The sequence below is a fragment of the Poromitra crassiceps genome (assembly GCF_964638095.1).
Source record: "Poromitra crassiceps genome assembly, chromosome: 2".
Classification (NCBI taxonomy): domain Eukaryota; kingdom Metazoa; phylum Chordata; class Actinopteri; order Beryciformes; family Melamphaidae; genus Poromitra; species Poromitra crassiceps.
The window spans coordinates 90,636,998-90,656,118 of NC_139624.1; the positions used below are offsets into that span (position 1 = coordinate 90,636,998).

The 19,121-nt window shown below is 43.3% G+C and overlaps 1 protein-coding gene across 1 annotated transcript in view; it reads right to left on the reverse strand.

Annotated features, from left to right (window-relative positions):
• Positions 1-251: 251 nt before the first annotated feature.
• Positions 252-19,121, reverse strand: part of cnbd1 (cyclic nucleotide binding domain containing 1) — a gene marked incomplete at its 3' end in the record, with an annotated part of 166,757 nt that continues 147,887 nt past the window's right edge. Inside the window, exons 8-9 of the mRNA XM_083631842.1 lie at positions 3,895-4,028; positions 252-449 (exon numbers count right to left, since the gene is read on the reverse strand). Of these exons, the coding sequence (XP_083487968.1) occupies positions 252-449; positions 3,895-4,028 (332 nt within the window). The remainder of the gene's footprint in view (positions 450-3,894; positions 4,029-19,121) is intronic.

A 19,121-nucleotide genomic window follows, 5' to 3' on the forward strand; every position in this document is an offset into this window, starting at 1 on the left:
TTAATGCACACCTCAAGCAAACATGCTGCAAAGAGGTCAATGTATCCCCTTGTTCTTCTGGTAATCAGTGTTCTTCTTCTTATAACAATAACAACAACAACAACAACAATAATAATAATAATAGGCTTACAACACTGCATTAAATGCATTACAACTTCAACAATAATCTCATACAGGTCATTCAAGCCCTTTACGCGGACTCAAGCAGTGCAGTTCTCATAAACAACAGCATGGGAGAACTCTTCAAAACATCAATCGGGGTCCGCCAAGGCTGTCTCCTTTCCCCTGTCTTGTTCAATGTCTTCCTGGAGAACATCATGGAAAAAGCACTCCAAGATTTCGTCACCTCCATTACCATCGGGGGAAGACCCATCTCCAACCTGCGCTTCGCTGATGACATCGACCTTATGGGAAAAAGCGAGGCTGAACTCCAGGAACTCACCACCAGACTGGAAGAGGCGGCGAGAGCATATGGCATGGAGATAAGTGCAGAGAAAAGCAAGATTCTGGTCAACAGCCACAATCACTTACCACCACCGAACATCAAAATGAACGGGCAAACACTGGAGGAAGTAAGGGACTTTAAATACCTCGGGTCCTTTGTGAGTGAAGACGGTAGCTCCACAAAGGAGATCAAATCAAGAATCGGCATAGCAACATCAGCCATGACAAGACTGGCCAGTATCTGGAAAAGCAACACCATCAGCTTCCCAGTGAAGGTCAGACTTTACAAGTCACTTGTTCTCTCCACATTACTCTATGGCTGTGAGAGCTGGACACTCACAGCGGACACGGAGCGTAGGATACAGTCCTTTGAAAGCAAATGCTACAGAAGAATGCTACATATTTCATATAAAGAACACCGGACAAATGACTATGTTAGACAGCTAGTGACCTCCCATGCTGGAGACCAGGAACCTCTATTGTCAATAGTAAAACGTCGCAAACTGGCCTGGTATGGCCATGTCACAAGACACACCTCCCTGTCAAAGACCATCCTGCAGGGGACAGTAGAGGGAAAGCGGAGAAGAGGCAGGCAGAGAAAGTCCTGGATGGACAACATCAAAGAATGGACTGGCCGCAGCTTCCAAACCCTGCTAAGAACAGCTGAAGACCGTGAGCGATGGAGATCCTTGACTGTCCAAGCATCCACCATGACACCCCTACGGCCCTCTAGGCCATGGGATGAGTGAGTGAGTGAGTGATATTCATTTGAATATTTAAACTGATGACCTACACCTCATTGGCCCTCCCTCACCAATTCACACTGAATTTTGTATCAAAATGAACAACGGAACGGGATGGGTTTTAGCACCCCAGCCTGGCTCTCTCGTGAGGGAGAAATCCACAAACGCTACGGATCAGCCTCCTGAAAATCTGCGTAAACATCGGCGCGGCCTGGGGTCCTTCAGGCTAGAGCGAGGTGCTCGGCGCAGGCGAATGACGTGCAGCGCACAGGCCTCCTTGAGGCATCCTCCCTGCCCATGGTACAGCATGGTAGGATTGCCTTTTTCCGCGGGAGGTTCTGGTGAGACGAAGGAGGTGCCCGGCCTGGAATCACCCCACAGGGCCTTAGACCTCCATGCACCGAAGGTCTCTCAATACTGCGGTGTAGCACTAAACTCTATTGCAGCGGATTGGGCGTGATCAACCCTTCCGCGGGCAACGTTGCAGACAGAGTAGGAAGGCTGATCCGTGAGCGGCTGCTTCTGGGACGTGGGTCGGGGTCGTAATCGGCCTCGGCTGGGTCTACTGTGCGAGGGTGTATGATGTTGACAGACTCGAAACACCCCACGACCCCAGTCAACATCACTGATGACGGTTGATATTAGCTATTTTAATTAACCTAACTTGTATTATTATTTTAGCATATAACATTATTCCCCAAAAAGCCAGACCATCCTTGTATTTCAACAAATGTCCAGTACCTCTGCTCTCTCCTCCGAGTGATATTTGAAGCTAGCAACAACACATCTGTTTTTGTACTGAAGCTGCTAATGGCACATATGTTGTGCCAATATGAGCCACATTGAACACGTTGTTTTCTAATTAGAAGTTTCTTTTTTGACCATCATGCGACAGTAAAACTCTATTGAAAGATACTAATGAGATTCTTGTAGGTGTGGTTGGCAGATTTCAGGTTTACTTGCATATTTACAGACTGCCGCCCTGAAACTGTTGAGTCATTTCTTAACAGATGCAGAAATGCTGTCATCAAAACGTACATGCAGAATAGAGAATTCAGTTGATGGCTATACCTTGACCAAAACTTCAATGATACTGCAAAAATGCTTCAAGCTATTGAGAGAGAGAGCTCCCACAGGCAGCTGCAGTGAGAGATGCTGTACTGTATATTTTAAACACATACATTAGCTGCAGCGAGAGATGCTGTACTGTATATTTTAAAGCCTACATTAGCTGCAGTGAGAGATGCTGTACTGTATATTTTAAAGCCTACATTAGCTGCAGTGACAGATGTTGTACTGTATATTTTAAATGCCTACATTAGCTGCAGTGAGAGATGCTGTACTGTATAGTTTAAAAGCCTACAGTAGCTGCAGTGAGAGATGCTGTACTGTATATTTTAAACACCTACATTAGCTGCAGTGAGAGATGCTGTACTGTATATTTTAAATGCCTACAGTAGCTGTAGTGAGAGATGTTGTACTGTATATTTTAAAGCCTACAGTAGCTGTAGTGAGAGATGTTGTACTGTATATTTTAAAGCCTACATTAGCTGTAGTGAGAGATGTTGTACTGTATATTTTAAAGCCTACATTAGCTGTAGTGAGAGATGCTGTACTGTATATTTTAAATGCCTACATTAGCTGTAGTGAGAGATGCTGTACTGTATATTTTAAATGCCTACAGTAGCTGTAGTGAGAGATGTTGTACTGTATATTTTAAAGCCTACATTAGCTGTAGTGAGAGATGTTGTACTGTATATTTTAAAGCCTACATTAGCTGTAGTGAGAGATGCTGTACTGTATATTTTAAATGCCTACATTAGCTGTAGTGAGAGATGCTGTACTGTATATGTTAAATGCCTACAGTAGCTGTAGTGAGATATGTTGTACTGTATATTTTAAAGCCTACATTAGCTGTAGTGAGAGATGTTGTACTGTATATTTTAAAAGCCTACATTAGCTGTAGTGAGAGATGTTGTACTGTATATTTTAAAAGCCTACATTAGCTGCAGTGAGAGATGTTGTACTGTATATTTTAAAGCCTACAGTAGCTGTAGTGAGAGATGTTGTACTGTATATTTTAAACGCCTACAGTAGCTGCAGTGAGAGATGCTGTACTGTATAGTTTAAAAGCCTACATTAGCTGCAGTGAGAGATGCTGTACTGTATAGTTTAAATGCCTACATTAGCTGGCACTAACATCCACTGATTACCAAGGCTAGGCAGTGTTCGCTCCATCACTCAAAAAAAGGTCATATTTGCCAACTCATTATTTGTTGAGTAATGTCAATAATTTACTTACTCAGCATTTCAATCACGTTACTTTCCCATTGCAACTGCAGCACTGCCGACTGACTCCCCTCTTCCCTTCAAAAATCAGGACAACTCAATTGCCTCATCTGCATTTCTGTGTGAATGATCAGGAAATCAAACAGTATTGCTATCCAAGGGTCTTGTCATCTTTTTCTGGATTAAATCAAAGCAGTGACAAAATGTTCCATATCAAAAATCTCATTGAATAAATATTGTGTGAAAGCACCAATAGCAATCCCTATAATAGTGTAATATTATTGCAATATCGATATTGATGTATTTGGTCAAAAATATTGTGATATTTGATTTTGTCCATATGTCCCAGGCCTAATTTCAGAAGTACGTGTGTCTGATACTTGGAGGTGATAACAAATGTGACGACGGTTTTAGTCACCTTGCTTTCCAGCCTTGTGACCCCCTGGTCGCCCTGGGCGGTCCTCATCAGAGCAGCGATGCTCTGCACGATGTGACACTGCCCCTCCTGGACAAAGCCCACGAACGGAGACACCTTGCCTTCCTTCACCAGCACTGAGCAGAGCCAGGATAGACAGACAGACAGACAGATAGACAGACAGGCAGACAGACATACAGGCAGACAGACATACAGGCAGACAGACAGAGACAAACAAGCAAGTGTCACTTCACCAGAGAGAAACTTTCTTCAGTTTCTGTGCATCACAAATGAACACCTGATCTAATTCCTGCTGCTCTCATGTGTCATGGTTTTGAGCAGAGGATGTTCTTTGCAGAGTTCTGAAGGGGGTGTGAGTCAGCCAACAGTAAAGTGGCACGTAGGAGGGTGTATGTAGAGAGAGAGAGAGAATCATTTCAGCTATAAAACAAATATATCAAATATGACATTGACCATAGTTCACCCAAAAGTCAAATATGACATGCATCAGAGTTCACCTGCAATGCTGTTATCTGCTGCCTTTTGGTGCCATCATCTACACAGCGATGACACAGGTTTTCGTTGTGGTGCAGCAGCCAGGCAATACTCCATGCATCGCTAAAATTTACACAACCCCTGGAGCTCCCCTAGGGGCCAAGCACTCGAAGCTGTCAAGAAGCCCCGGAAATGTACAGACGTCTCCTGTCTGACGGGTCACTTCTTCCTGTCAGCGGTGGTGTCCTTTATGATGTGGAATAAGAAGACCTGGGTGTCTCTTTATATTCACACCTGTCATTCAGCAGTCACAGAAACAGCATGTCTGCGGGTGACCTTTGCAACACAGCCAAGTTCAGTAACTCAGAGTCTTTAATCCTACTTAGGAAAATGCTTCAAGTCTGCTGTCCGATCGAAATGCCACGGTCAAACCGCCCACCCTTAGCCGAGTTTTAGGTCCAATTTGGCCAATCACGACTGCATTTCAACACCAGCCTGAGTGCTGACTCGGCAGATTTGAGGCAGTTTGGGTTTTCACGACTCACACCTGAACAGATCGACAGGCTCCTGTAGTGTGAAGCAGGAATCCAACAATGAAAACTGACAACAACCAATGAGGTCTGTGGGCTCCTGTGGTATTCAAATACACACAGAACACTTTAACCTCCACATTTTTGCCCTGGCAGTGTAGATGCACCATCATAAGGACACACGCACACAATGTTATGCACGGCATGTCCTCAGATCAGATTTAGATTCTATGATCATACTGCAATCTCTGATTATGGCGACTAATTTAGCCAAATAACCACTGGCTATCCAGCTGCTTTTGTCTGTTTTCGATTGTCTTGTGATGAGGGATTTGTGAATTTAACGCAGGTTGGGGCAGTCAATTAATGTCTGTTCCTGGTCTTAGTAGGAAATTATCTCTGGTGTCACTGTCTGTTAGGACTTTCAAAGTCCTGTGGCTATCATAAAAGATCCATAAGAATCCTCAGTCTTGAAAATTGTATTATTATTTTTATTATATTATTATTATTATTATTATTATTATTATTATTATTATTATTATTATTATTAATGATACTTTAACAAGCCTATAGCCAGGTCTGTCCACAAGGACTCTATGTAATCCTCTCGGGGTTGATCCAAATCCGTGATCTTAATCTAGAAAAAAATCTCTGTACTAGATGTCGCCAATAAGAGGCCATCGTGAGTGACTGTTTTGCTAACAATATGGCAGGCAAAAATCACAGAAAAAACATAACTGTATAATGACCTCATAAGAATGGAGGATTTTCTGGAAGGTCCCTTGGCAGTAGGGTTTGTACATGAGGATCTTAAGATTTTTATTCACAGTAAGGATCTTGGATATTACAGAAGCATTTTACTCCATATCGACATCGTAGATAAACTTGCAAACTAGGTTTAAACTTTGTAGATATTCACACACCGTAATGCCACAACAAATAAGGTTATTTCCAGATGTTCATGCTAATAATACAAGTGTAGTTTACCTAATGTTAGCTGTCATGTAACTACAACAGCTACATTAACCCTAATACATCTACACACAGATAGTCTCGCTTGCCAGACTCTCTGCGTTTTGTGATGTACCATGTGAGCTAGACTGACACACAGTGCTTATCCCGGCAGCCTGCTTCCAGTGAGTCAGACTAACACACAGTGCTTATCCCCACAGCCTGCTTCCAGTGAGTCAGACTAACACACAGTGCTTATCCCCACAGCCTGCTTCCAGTGAGTCAGACTAACACAGTGCTTATCCCCACAGCCTGCTTCCAGTGAGTCAGACTAACACACAGTGCTTATCCCCACAGCCTGCTTCCAGTGAGCCAGACTGACACACAGTGCTTATCCCGGCAGCCTGCTTCCAGTGAGTCAGACTAACACACAGTGCTTATCCCGGCAGCCTGCTTCCAGTGAGTCAGACTAACACACAGTGCTTATCCCCACAGCCTGCTTCCAGTGAGTCAGACTAACACACAGTGCTTATCCCCACAGCCTGCTTCCAGTGAGTCAGACTAACACACAGTGCTTATCCCCACAGCCTGCTTCCAGTGAGTCAGACTAACACGGTGCTTATCCCCACAGCCTGCTTCCAGTGAGTCAGACTAACACACAGTGCTTATCCCCACAGCCTGCTTCCAGTGAGTCAGACTAACACAGTGCTTATCCCCACAGCCTGCTTCCAGTGAGTCAGACTAACACACAGTGCTTATCCCCACAGCCTGCTTCCAGTGTGTCAGACTAACACACAGTGCTTATCCCCACAGCCTGCTTCCAGTGAGTCAGACTAACACAGTGCTTATCCCCACAGCCTGCTTCCAGTGAGTCAGACTAACACACAGTGCTTATCCCCACAGCCTGCTTCCAGTGAGTCAGACTAACACAGTGCTTATCCCCACAGCCTGCTTCCAGTGAGTCAGACTAACACACAGTGCTTATCCCCACAGCCTGCTTCCAGTGAGTCAGACTAACACACAGTGCTTATCCCCACAGCCTGCTTCCAGTGAGTCAGACTAACACAGTGCTTATCCCCACAGCCTGCTTCCAGTGAGTCAGACTAACACACAGTGCTTATCCCCACAGCCTGCTTCCAGTGAGTCAGACTAACACACAGTGCTTATCCCCACAGCCTGCTTCCAGTGAGTCAGACTAACACAGTGCTTATCCCCACAGCCTGCTTCCAGTGAGTCAGACTAACACACAGTGCTTATCCCCACAGCCTGCTTCCAGTGAGTCAGACTAACACACAGTGCTTATCCCCACAGCCTGCTTCCAGTGAGTCAGACTAACACACAGTGCTTATCCCCACAGCCTGCTTCCAGTGAGTCAGACTAACACACAGTGCTTATCCCCACAGCCTGCTTCCAGTGAGTCAGACTAACACACAGTGCTTATCCCCACAGCCTGCTTCCAGTGAGTCAGACTAACACACAGTGCTTATCCCCACAGCCTGCTTCCAGTGAGTCAGACTAACACACAGTGCTTATCCCCACAGCCTGCTTCCAGTGAGTCAGACTAACACACAGTGCTTATCCCCACAGCCTGCTTCCAGTGAGTCAGACTAACACAGTGCTTATCCCCACAGCCTGCTTCCAGTGAGTCAGACTAACACACAGTGCTTATCCCCACAGCCTGCTTCCAGTGAGTCAGACTAACACACAGATAACAGGTTTTCTGCACCTCAGTATCATCAGTCTACAGGTCCTAATGTGACAGGATCTTGTTTACTCTCCATAACAATTGTCTTCTTCTACTTGCTCTTTATGCTCTTGTGTTGAAGAATGTGTTAGAAGTGTTATATCTTGTCAATGGCTCTGTCCCTTTGCACTCGTTTTCATTCTGTTGTGATCTAAGAATTAAATCTTATTTAACTTTTGTGCTAATGTTTCTCTGCATAAGAGCAGCTAAATATTAACTGTAAAGAGGACGTGCGCAGGCAGCAGAGCAGTACTCCCTCCCTGCCTGCTTGCATATCGTTAGGGAATGAGACAGTCTCAGTGCTTGAATCCAGACTCAACAGCCAGTTGTTTAGTGCAGCCTCCTCCTCCTATTCCTGTTTCTTCTTCTCTCCTCATGGTTGCGGCCATTTGAATCAGCCAGAGTATCCATTTTCTATTGCCATATGACATATGAAATCCGTTTTATTGTTTCCAAATTCTGTTTTTCCATTTAAATTTAAATTGAGGGGTTAGGATCGATATTTTTAGTTTTGTTGATGACGTGGCTCTCTCAGACAGCCTCTTTGACAGTTTCTCAAAGTAAAAACCAAGTTGTGAGGTGACGTAAGGGTCCCATGTAAGACTGACCCCCCCCTCTCAAAATACCCCAATCGAAAAAAGAATTATTTCTCGAGGACTATTTTACAATTATGAAATCATTTAGGTTACTACAATAATTTAACCTGACGCTGCCAGATGGATGTAAGTTCGTTCACATTTGTTTCACAACCAACATCCATCTGGGTTCGGCCAAGCTACATTGCTGAAGAGGGCGGTCACTTTTTTCAAGCTACTAGGCAGGTGATTGGATGGACCGTCTGTCTGTCACCGTCTGGGCTTGCCAATGCCAACCAATCAGATCGACTTCCCTTCATGACGTGGCAGCGCCTGGTAAACACGAACAGCTAGGACTACAATTGCTAAATAGTTAGCATGGAGGTCGCAGATTTTTTGCTGTTTTTGTAAGGTGAATATTTGGTGCAACCATTGACTATTCAATTTGCCAAAAGAAAGAAGAATTACTGCAGATGTCTGACTGAGGATGAAGTGCAGGTAGGCCATTTTGCACGTTAAATGTAACTGATTGGATTAACTGATGTTACGCCCGCCCGGAGGTTGGGGTGCTACGTCTGATGATTGATGATTAATGTTAACGTTAACAGCGATCCATTACTAACACATATCGTTGTTCGTTTCTTCAGGGAACTGATGACACGATATGACACCGAGTGGCACGCACCCTGGACAGCTAACGTCATGGAGACGCAACGCTCTCTAGCCTTTATGATCATGGCAATAACAGCCAAACGCTTTGATACAATATAATGATTTAACGCTACTATTTAGCATTAAGGACTGGTGAATTTTAGCATATCTGTCAGTGGAATGGTAGATGTTTACGCATGACTGGAGAATGTTATTTGCTTACTTTTGTGATAATAAACTAAACGGAGAAAAGACGGCCGTGTGGTGTTGTTGTTACATAATCTGCTGGTCTTGAGGCACGATTGGGTAAAATGATAAGATGATGTAAATTCATAAAGATGTTGATGTCAGATGAATCTGCGAAAGGGAGCTGCCTGGAGCCCAGAGGACGTCAAGGTACCAAGGTTCAAGAGGAAAAACACCCTTAGGTTACACCATGCAGCATGTATTTGGATATAATCTCAAACTTTAAGAATGGTTCCTTCATCGTCATCATCATCATCACTTTATTGTCAGACACAATGTTGTTTATTTATTCCTAGTATTGGCTCCCATGGCGTTTGTTTACCCCCTATCTAAAGTACAAGTGCAAAATCTTAAGCTATGTTCTATCGATAAACCAATTTCTCGAGTAACAGCTCCAGAATATCAGACATAAAGGACTACAATATGCTTGTAAGAGCTATATTCACACTTCACAGTATAATTTATGCAAGCGTCATACGGGGGAAAATATCAGATAAACTGATTGTTCTACCTGAGATCTTTAATCTCGCCTGTATAACATAATATGTCACTCGGACACCAACGTGAGTTAACGTAGTTTATTAAACAGCAGCCAACATTCCAATCATAGCAGAATACACTGCGTTCAGCTAACAGTAAAGGGACAATACATCACACTGATCTTTGCAGTTCTGTGTTGATTAGCTAATATTTCAGTGGCATTTTGATTAACGTTATGATTTATTTCTATTTAATCTCCCCAAATTCTACAACAATGTCTTGTTTACTAACGTTCATAGTTGATAACGTTACAGCAATACAGTTACGGTTTCGTACTCACTGTAAGATCAAGTGTTTAAAATTTATGTTAGCTTATTGTTTTGAATAGAATGTTTGACTAGCCCATTGGAGCTAGCCTCGGTAGCCGCCGCCATGTTGAATAGTGAAAGAACTACAAACGCACAGGCGCCTCTCGGTGGCGTCACACCCGGTCTCGCCAAAGCCCGCCCGTAGCTCACGCTGATTGGTTCGCCTGGGTGGCGGCCGATTTAAACTCCAATCTTGAGCCGGGACCAGACGGAGGTGGGATTGTGAATTTGTGGAACAATGGCGGAGTCAGGCTAACAATATGTATGCCTAATGTTTAATTGTATGTCTAACAAGGTACATGCTATTTGCACCTGTATGTCAATTACGTCGAATTTAAAATGTCTGAACACGTCTAACGTATGCACAATGCCTAATGTTTAATTGTATGTTTAATAAGGTACATGCTATTTGCACTGTATGTCAAATACGTCGAATTAAAATGTCCGAACACGTCTAACGTATGCACATGACATGTGCACCTATGTGCAATGAATATGCCACTGACTTGTCTTATCGCTATTCTGCCTCATTGCCTATTGCTGCTTATTGCTTATTGATGCCTATTTCTTATTGCCTATTGCTCATTGCTTGTTGCCTATTTGTACTATGTCGTAAACGGAGTCCACAGCACAAGAATTTCACACGTGATACTTGTACCATGGAGTGACAATAAAAATCTTGAATCTCTTGAATCTTGAATAATTAGGTCTACTTTTGAATTTGATGATTATGCCTACTTATTTTTTTATCAATTTCAGCCAAATTATGGAACATTCTGTAATATTCCATGTTTTACAGTTGATTCCATTTTTATTACCAAATTCCATGATTCAGTCTATTTTTTCCACGGAAATCATATGGCCCTACATTTTCCCTGCCACATGCCTCGACACCTCGGGAAGAAACAACTAAGAAACTAAATAACCAGAATCCAGAAATGCTGTGTAGAGTGAACTGCACACCAATCTGGCCAATTTAGGGAAAAGATGTAAGGTTGGTGAGTCCAGCTTTCTCTGTTGTTTAACACTGAAGTTTCAATTAATCACTCCATACCCATACGCATCTCAATTGATGGGGAGGAGATGCTCTGCAGTCACCATTTCAGCCAATCAATGATGTAAGTTGTACAAATGTGAAAAAGGTCAAAGGTCAAGTCTGTTATGGAAGAAATACATTTTGTAGTGCCACTTGCATTGTCTACTAGTCTTTTAATTGGCATTTGTGGCACCCCATATCAGCTGATTGATTCGTGTTGACTGATCAATCAGTGTAATGTTGAAAGTGCTGGAGTGCAGCAGAGCGTTCCGTATGGAAGAGACAAGTGAAAGCTCAATACTGACAGGATTTTGTTTAAAATTGAACCGAAACTGAAATCAAATTGCGTGTTGGTTTGTGTGTTTACTTGGAAAAGCTTTTAAACTCAAAGTGTGTGGAGTGTGAATGTGTGAGAGAGAGTAACAGAGGGAGGCTGGGGACTTGTCTACTTTCCACACATGTTCCCATCACTCCGTGACCACATACTATCAAGATGCTGCACTCCCAAATTAAATCCCATAGCAACAAAAGCCATCTTGGTGGAAAACATTGACAAATGCCTCTCAGCTGATAAAACAAAAGCGAAAAAAGGTAGCAGCGGTGTCGGTCCAGGGGAATAGAGAAAGAGGGGGAGGGAAAGAGTGGTTGAGAGAGAGACACTAGAATGACAGAGGTAATCTTTAGTTTTGGCATGGGTCCCTACGCAGGAGGGATTTTCTGTGCATGTGAGGAATGGCTGGCGGAGTTGCGGAGGTGAGACGTTGCGTGGATTTACGGCTGGGCCCCTGACGGCTTGGCAAGGCACTGCTTTTAAAACCTTATCTGTGTGACGTCCAGGGTGCCACAGACAGGGACCATCAGCCTGGCGTGTGTGTGTGTGAAGTGTGTGGGAAGAGACCATCAGCCTGGCATGTGTGTGTGTGTGAAGGGAGTTCCTCGGGTCTAATTTCATCAGTCTTTCTAGATAACAAAAAAAACACTTCATCAGACGAGACCTTGGCCCACCCAACAGCAACCAGATGTGTGTGTCTGTCTTCCTCCACAGTCGCTCTGTGCAGGGAGGACAAGTGAGGGGCAGCAGGCTTCTCCGGCTGACAACTGAAATATTAGCTGTCCCCGTCCTAATCTTTGTTTTCCAGGTAGCCATAGATACGTGCCGAGCGAGATAAACAAAATGGTAATTTGTATTTATGCCACACGAAATTCATACAAGCACAAACTACCACCTTCTCCACTCGTTAGACATTTGACTTAACATTGTGTCAGCTTTGGAAGCATCTAGTGCAGTGATACTCAACTTGCGGCCCGGGGGCCAGATGCGGCCGGCGATAGGGTGCAGAGCGGCCCCCCAACCATTTTCTAATTCACAATGAAAACTAATGTTAAATAAAGTTTGACTGAGCTCCAGCTAAATTGTCAAATATCACCGTCTGCTTGCCGCCAAAGCACTTACAGTATATGTACTGTGCTGTTTCTCTATAAACCAAGCTGGGTCGAAAATGGTTGAAAACCCCTGCTCTAAAATCCATGAGGCATGCATTTCCCACAAACAGATAAAAAAAAAACAATTGCAACAGTGCATTCACGTGCAGTGCACCTGTACTGCCACACACCACAAGATAATGACAATGTCGGAGGAGACACATAGGAGTAATGATAGAAGAATAGAATAGAATAATCCATCATGTAGGCCGAAGCAAGTGTTAACTACATTCAGAGCGACCCAGATAAATGGGCTCAGCAAGACATTACATTACGTCATTTAGCAGACGCATTTATCCAAAGCAACTTACAATAGTACAAGACGACTTTGAACGATTCCAAAAGTAATCGAAAGTATTTAGAATAGGTTACTTAACTTAAGTAATCTAATGGAATACACTACAAATTTCATTTTAGGGCATGTATTCAGTTATCGGTAGTGGAATATATTTTAAAAGTAACTGTTGATAGCTCAGCAGGAATGATGCCAAATGGTTACAATATGCGGTGGATCACGAGCTTTACCATCTGCGTCCCCCGAAGGTGTTGGGAGCAACGCCACAACACCCAATTAAAACACGTTGCAACGGAATGGAAAAGCTCGCACCCGGGACTGAGTCTTTGCAGGATTAAGGCGGAAGGCATGGCGAATCGATCAAGTCTTTCACGATACAGCGATGTGAATGGATCACTCCATTTACACACAGAGGACATGTAATCCATCAGGCAGAATGGATTAAAATGCCTGCATGTATATTTGCCCCCCCCCCCCCCAAAGGCTAAAGAACAGCTTTTTCGCAGTGGCTGTGAGACTTGTTAACTCTGCATGAATGCTGCTTGTCTAATGTACTGCTGCTCTCTGTTACAATGTTGCAATACTGTCTATTAATATTTGGTATTTTTGGCATAGTATTGATACTATCCACCAGGGACCCTGAGTTCTCATTTTGTTCCCTTTCATGTCTCATGTTTTGGAATGAAACAATAAATATCCTTGAACCTTGAAGTGCAACATAACAACCTGGCATGTGTGTACATAATGCGTATGTGTGTAAGTAGGTAGATGGAAACCCAATCTGGGCATCCAGAATCTGTCACGCCATTTACACCTGGGCCCCGTTCCAATACCCATACTTGTACTTCTTTCTTGTAGTATGTACTGCCGCTGCCCTCACAAAGTATGGATTGTAGTGTGCAGCATGCATGCAAAATGCATACTATTGGGACACACTACGGGCTTCCTGAACTCCGACCTCTTGCTCACTTCCGCCGACGTCCGCAGCGCCACATTTGAGTTTTTTTTTTTTTTTTTTCAATAAACAAAGTCTGGCAGAAACAAACAGTACATTATACAAAAAATTCAGACTAAACATTTACAAAATTGGAACAGACAATCAAATAAACAAAATAAAATAAATAAAGCAAAAACATTAAGTCAGAGATCTAAACAGGAATCAAGATATGCATGTTTTGGTACACACCATGCTTGTTTGGTTTTAACATATTTCAAGGCTTTCTTACAGTTAATTATCTCATTCATGAACACGCAGCTCAGTGAGTGCGACGTAACTCCAGTAGGTGGCGGTAATGCACAAAAAGTTGTTTGCCAACCGCCATAAAACATTAGAAGAAGAAGAAGAAGACATAACTTCCTGCTGCGCAAAGGATTGTGGGGAAGTTTGGCTGAAGCAGCATGCATCGATGCATACTCCGAAATAGGAGCTGATGTAGTACAACATCCTGGTACTCTTGGCATACTGCATCTGACATACTATGTATTGGGACATACTAATTCTTTTTTTGCCTACTAAATGGTATGGAAGTATGGGTATTGGAACGGGGCCCTGGTTTTTAAATGCGACCTGCATCCAGATAAGTTATCTGGATAATGGTCGCATTTAAAAACCAGGTGTAAATGGGGTGTTTAAGATCCGAACACAATGTGAGCCAGAGTACCTCCAGATGCCCAGCAAGCAAAATTACGTCATGATAACGTTGTGATGACGTCTTTCAGTGACGTTCAGGACTAGGCCAAATCACAGCCGGTTTGGGGATGATTTAGACGTCTACGCGGGAACGTCAAGCTGACGTCGAAATATGACTGTTGCCATGAATGGGCATGTTCAGTTATTCTGCTATGTACACAGTGTATATTCAGCAACTATATACATAAAGCTATAATTATGTCCAGATTAACAATTTATGCTACATTTTCAAAAAATATAATACCGCCCAGTGTGGGATTTGAACTCGGGATCTACTACGCTACCTGTTCGCTGAAATTATCTGCTGTACTTTGGAATAATATAGCCTACAGTTTCAAAACATGGACCCCTTGTTCTTTTTATACCGGTATAACATCCATGGAGTCGGGACAGTTTTAATAAAAACGAAAGCTAATTTAATTCAAACCTTAATCTCGAAGAATCATTGAGGGTTCCCTCAAAATTTACAAGTGTCACCTGCAGCCTATAACATTTGTTTGCAGTGCTCCTGTTAGGCTATACGAGACACAAATATAGCCTATACCGTAGGATTATGTCAGAAACTTGTTTTATATTTAAAACGTTGGCGTCAAGTCTTGGATCGGACATCACAGTGTAACCGTCTACAATCTGTGTAAGAAGAACCCTGAAACACATTGCAGACAATTGCAGGATTCCCCCGCAATTCATCTCGTAGTCCCACCTCCACGAATAAACAGTTTGTTAATCAGCGCAGATTGTCCACATGCAAGTGCTGATCACTCGGATTTTGGATAAATAAATAGCCCAGGCTGAGAACTACATGATTGATTGCAACCATTTAGTTATCCTCATGGATATTTCAGTGGTGACTGGTGAGTGAAATTAGTTGGATAGTGATACAGTGATAATCTGGGCCAGATCTGACTCGTCGTGATATGACTTGAGCTGGCACCGATTGGCTCTCTCAATTCGTCCGGGTCCGTCCGTGCTTGCTGGGTGTGATCAGGCAGATCTGATCACAACATGTTTACACCTTGCATTAACATGCGTTTCTCCTTATCCAGATAATTTATCCGAATACAGGTTGCATTTAAAAACCAGGTGTAAATGGGGTGTATCAGTCTATGAACACCTCAGGTTTTCATCCATTACGGCCTAGTGTGTTACCAATGTTTTTCTTGGTGACTGTGGTCCAGCTGCCTTGAGATCATGAACAAGTTTCTCCCGTGTAGTTCCGGGCTGATCCCTGATCCCTCACCTTTTTCATGACCATCGATACCCCACGAGGCAAGATCTTGCGTGGAGCCCCAGGCTGAGGGCGATTGATGGTCATTTTGTGTTTCTTCCATTTTCGAATAATCGCACCAACAGTTGTCTCCTTCTCACCAAGCTGCTTGCCAATGGTCTTGTAGCTCATTCCAGCCTTGTGCAGGTCTACAATCTTGTCCCTGATGTCCTTAGACAGCTCGTTGGTCTTGCCCACGGTGGAGAGGTTGGAATCTGCTTGATTGATTCTGTGGACAGCTGCCTTGCAAAGAGGAATAGACCAAAATCCCTCCTGAGATGTGCGCAAGCCTGGTGACCAACTACAAGATACATCTGACCTCTGTGCTTGCCAACAAAGGTTTCTCCACCAGGTACTAAGTCATGTTTTGCTAGGGGATCAAATGCTTATTTCACACAATCAAATGCAAATCAATTTCTTTTATATGTTTTTTTTTTTTTATTCTGTCTCTCACTGTTAAAATACACCCACCATTAAAATGATACTGTTCATTTCTTAGTAAGTGGGCAAACTTACAAAATCGGCAAGGGATCGGAAGTGGAAGTCTTGCCGTGGATGTCCGCTCTACACCGGAAACCACCAAATATCAGCCGTCTGTCCCAGAGTCTATTAGTCGTTAAGACTGATAGACTCTTGGTTCTCAGATTGATGGAAACCCAACAGAGCCTTTGGACTAACATGACTGTCTGGAAGGGAGACAAAATATTCCGATATTGTGTCCAGTATTACAATATTCCACGGTGTCTTGTTCCAGTACAGTCTGCTCCAGTTTGGAAGCGTGGGAAAGCAAAGCTGCTCTCTGAATCTGACCAGGCCTCTCAAAGGTCTAGGGAAGTTTGTGTGTGTGTGTGTGTGTGTGTGTGTGTGTGTGTGTGTGTGTGTGTGTGTGTGTGTGTGTGTGCGTATGCACGTACACACGTTTGCGGCAGCTGCAGAATCACACAGTCCAGTCCAGTGGATCCAATGAGGTCATCCAAAGTTATAAACAATAGAGCTGTGTGTATCAAGCTACCGTGAAGTGTGTGTGTGTGTGTGTGTGTGTGTGCGTGCGTGCGTGCGTGTGTGTGTGCGTGTGTGCGTGCGTGTGTGTGTGTGTGCGTGTGTGCGTGCGTGTAGATTAGATCATAGGTTTTCCTGTCTACTGTCAGTACAGACTTGTAAATCCTTTGCACCCTCTCACTGGAAGCCTCTCTCGCCGTTCTGATCCTGTGCACATCCTCTCATAAAACATCAATACTTCATTAAAATCTAGACAATCTATTGCTGTATAAAGCTAAAGCCCTGACACTTGCCTGATTCCTAAAGACGGGCCAAGGCAGGAAATCAGTCACGCTGAGTTATACAGTAGTTTGATCGGCTCGGGCACGCATTGTGATTGGCTGTACATCGGACACGCATTGTGATTGGCTGTACATCGGACACGCATTGTGATTGGCTGTACATCGGGCACACATTGTGATTGGCTGTAGGCCTACATTGGGCACGTCCACAAAAGTGGACCAAATAAGCGGACCGAGACCTGTTGAAAGAGGTGGTCTCGGTGCGGGTCCAAACAAACTAGTACGGTTCGCTTGTGGTGTGAATGTGATCCACACTTGATCCGACCCAAATGCAGGAAGCCTTGCGCATTAATGAGCTCCCATTGCCAGCTGCTCTGTGCGAATAGGCTGAAGACCAGCATTTTATGGTTAAAAACAACATCTTCATTCTTCACATCCTATTTTGGTAACTGGTGAAACTGCGTGGATTCTTTTCGGGGGAATTTTTTGCATGATTGCAGTCTTGATTGCCGTTTTGACTAGACCATTTTAACATTACCTCATATCGCAAATGGCAAGTAGTCATCATCTCATCGCTTCTTCTGCGATACGACTGATTGCAGCCTCTTCATGAGGCTATTTATTATTATTTTATTCGTTTTACGAAATTACTGGAGCAATTACCGCTTGAATGACACAAATCAGCCCGACTTTTGCGTTTTGGGTTGCAGTCTTTGAGTGACAGGTGCTATAGATAGGCAAAGTGACCGCCTACTTCCTACTTCAGCACTGTACCAGAGATTTTCATCCGCCATTTATTTTCCAATACACATTTAGTAAAATGCGTATAAAAATAGTTTTACTGGTTCAAACCAAACGGTACAGATATATTTAGAAACAGGAGAGATTGCATAACATCTCACTGGGACCAAAACCAAAAAGAAAATAATTTTTCAATGTTGTTTTTTTAAGTTTTAGTCCGAGTGAAATGTTCTATGGTCTCTCCCGATCATAGTGTTAGCTGAACCGCTTGGTTCGACGAAATGAAACTATTTTATAAGCATTTTACGAAATGTCTATGGGAAAATAAATGGCGGATGAAAATCTCTGGTACAGTGACGTTCCACTTTGCCTCTCTATAGCATGTTTGTCACATGGAAATATCGTTGGGGATCTTGTGGATACAGAGCATGTTGAATGACAGCAATCGGTCCAGATTTAGGGATTTCAGAGCGCTATAATGACGGACAAGTCTGTTCAGATGGTTCACTGCATGTGTGTCACGCACGCACACACGCACGCACGCACACACGCACACACACACACACACACACACACACACACACACACACACACACACACACACAGGGGCTGTTACCATATACAATGCCAAGTATGCACACCACACACATTCTTATAATTTCACCTGTAAAAAATCTCTGGGAATTAATATTTTCCATCCCGGGAGACTACCAGAGTCTCCTGGTCAATCTGGGAGGGTTGGCAGCCCTGTTTGGTCTGCTTGCATTTTGGCTGGTGTGAAAGCGAACTGAACCAGCTAGAAAACAAAACAATGTATCATTCTTGTGTCTGGTCCGAAACGAGGAACCGGGCCAGGCAGGTGTGAAAATGCCCTTAGTGAGGACTTCATTGACATAATGCATTCCCTATTCATAGTATTTCCATGATGTCACAAGCATTTTCCTACCAATATGGCGCTACAATACACACAGCTCATTGGCTGTTTGTGTTACTTGATTGTAATCACCTGTTAATTGAGTACAATCATCTACTATTTTCCTACCAAGATTACCGTGTGGTGATGTAACAGAATACTATCAATAGCCATTAACCTTAACAATCCCAACTAAATGCCTAACCTTACCCACGTAACCGTAACCTAAACCAAATTCTAACCCTTAAAACCAAGACCTTGGAACAGCCCTTTGAAAGTGTGTGAGAAAGTGAGGACTAGGGATGGGAATTGATAAGATTTTAGCGATTCCGATTCCATTTTCGATTCTGCTTATCGATCCGATTCCTTATCGATTCTCTTATCGATTCTCATTGGGCAAGGGGGAAAAAAAAAAAGAGTACAAACGGGTTTATTAACATTCATTTTCTTTTAGATTATTATTATTATAATTATGTATTATTATTC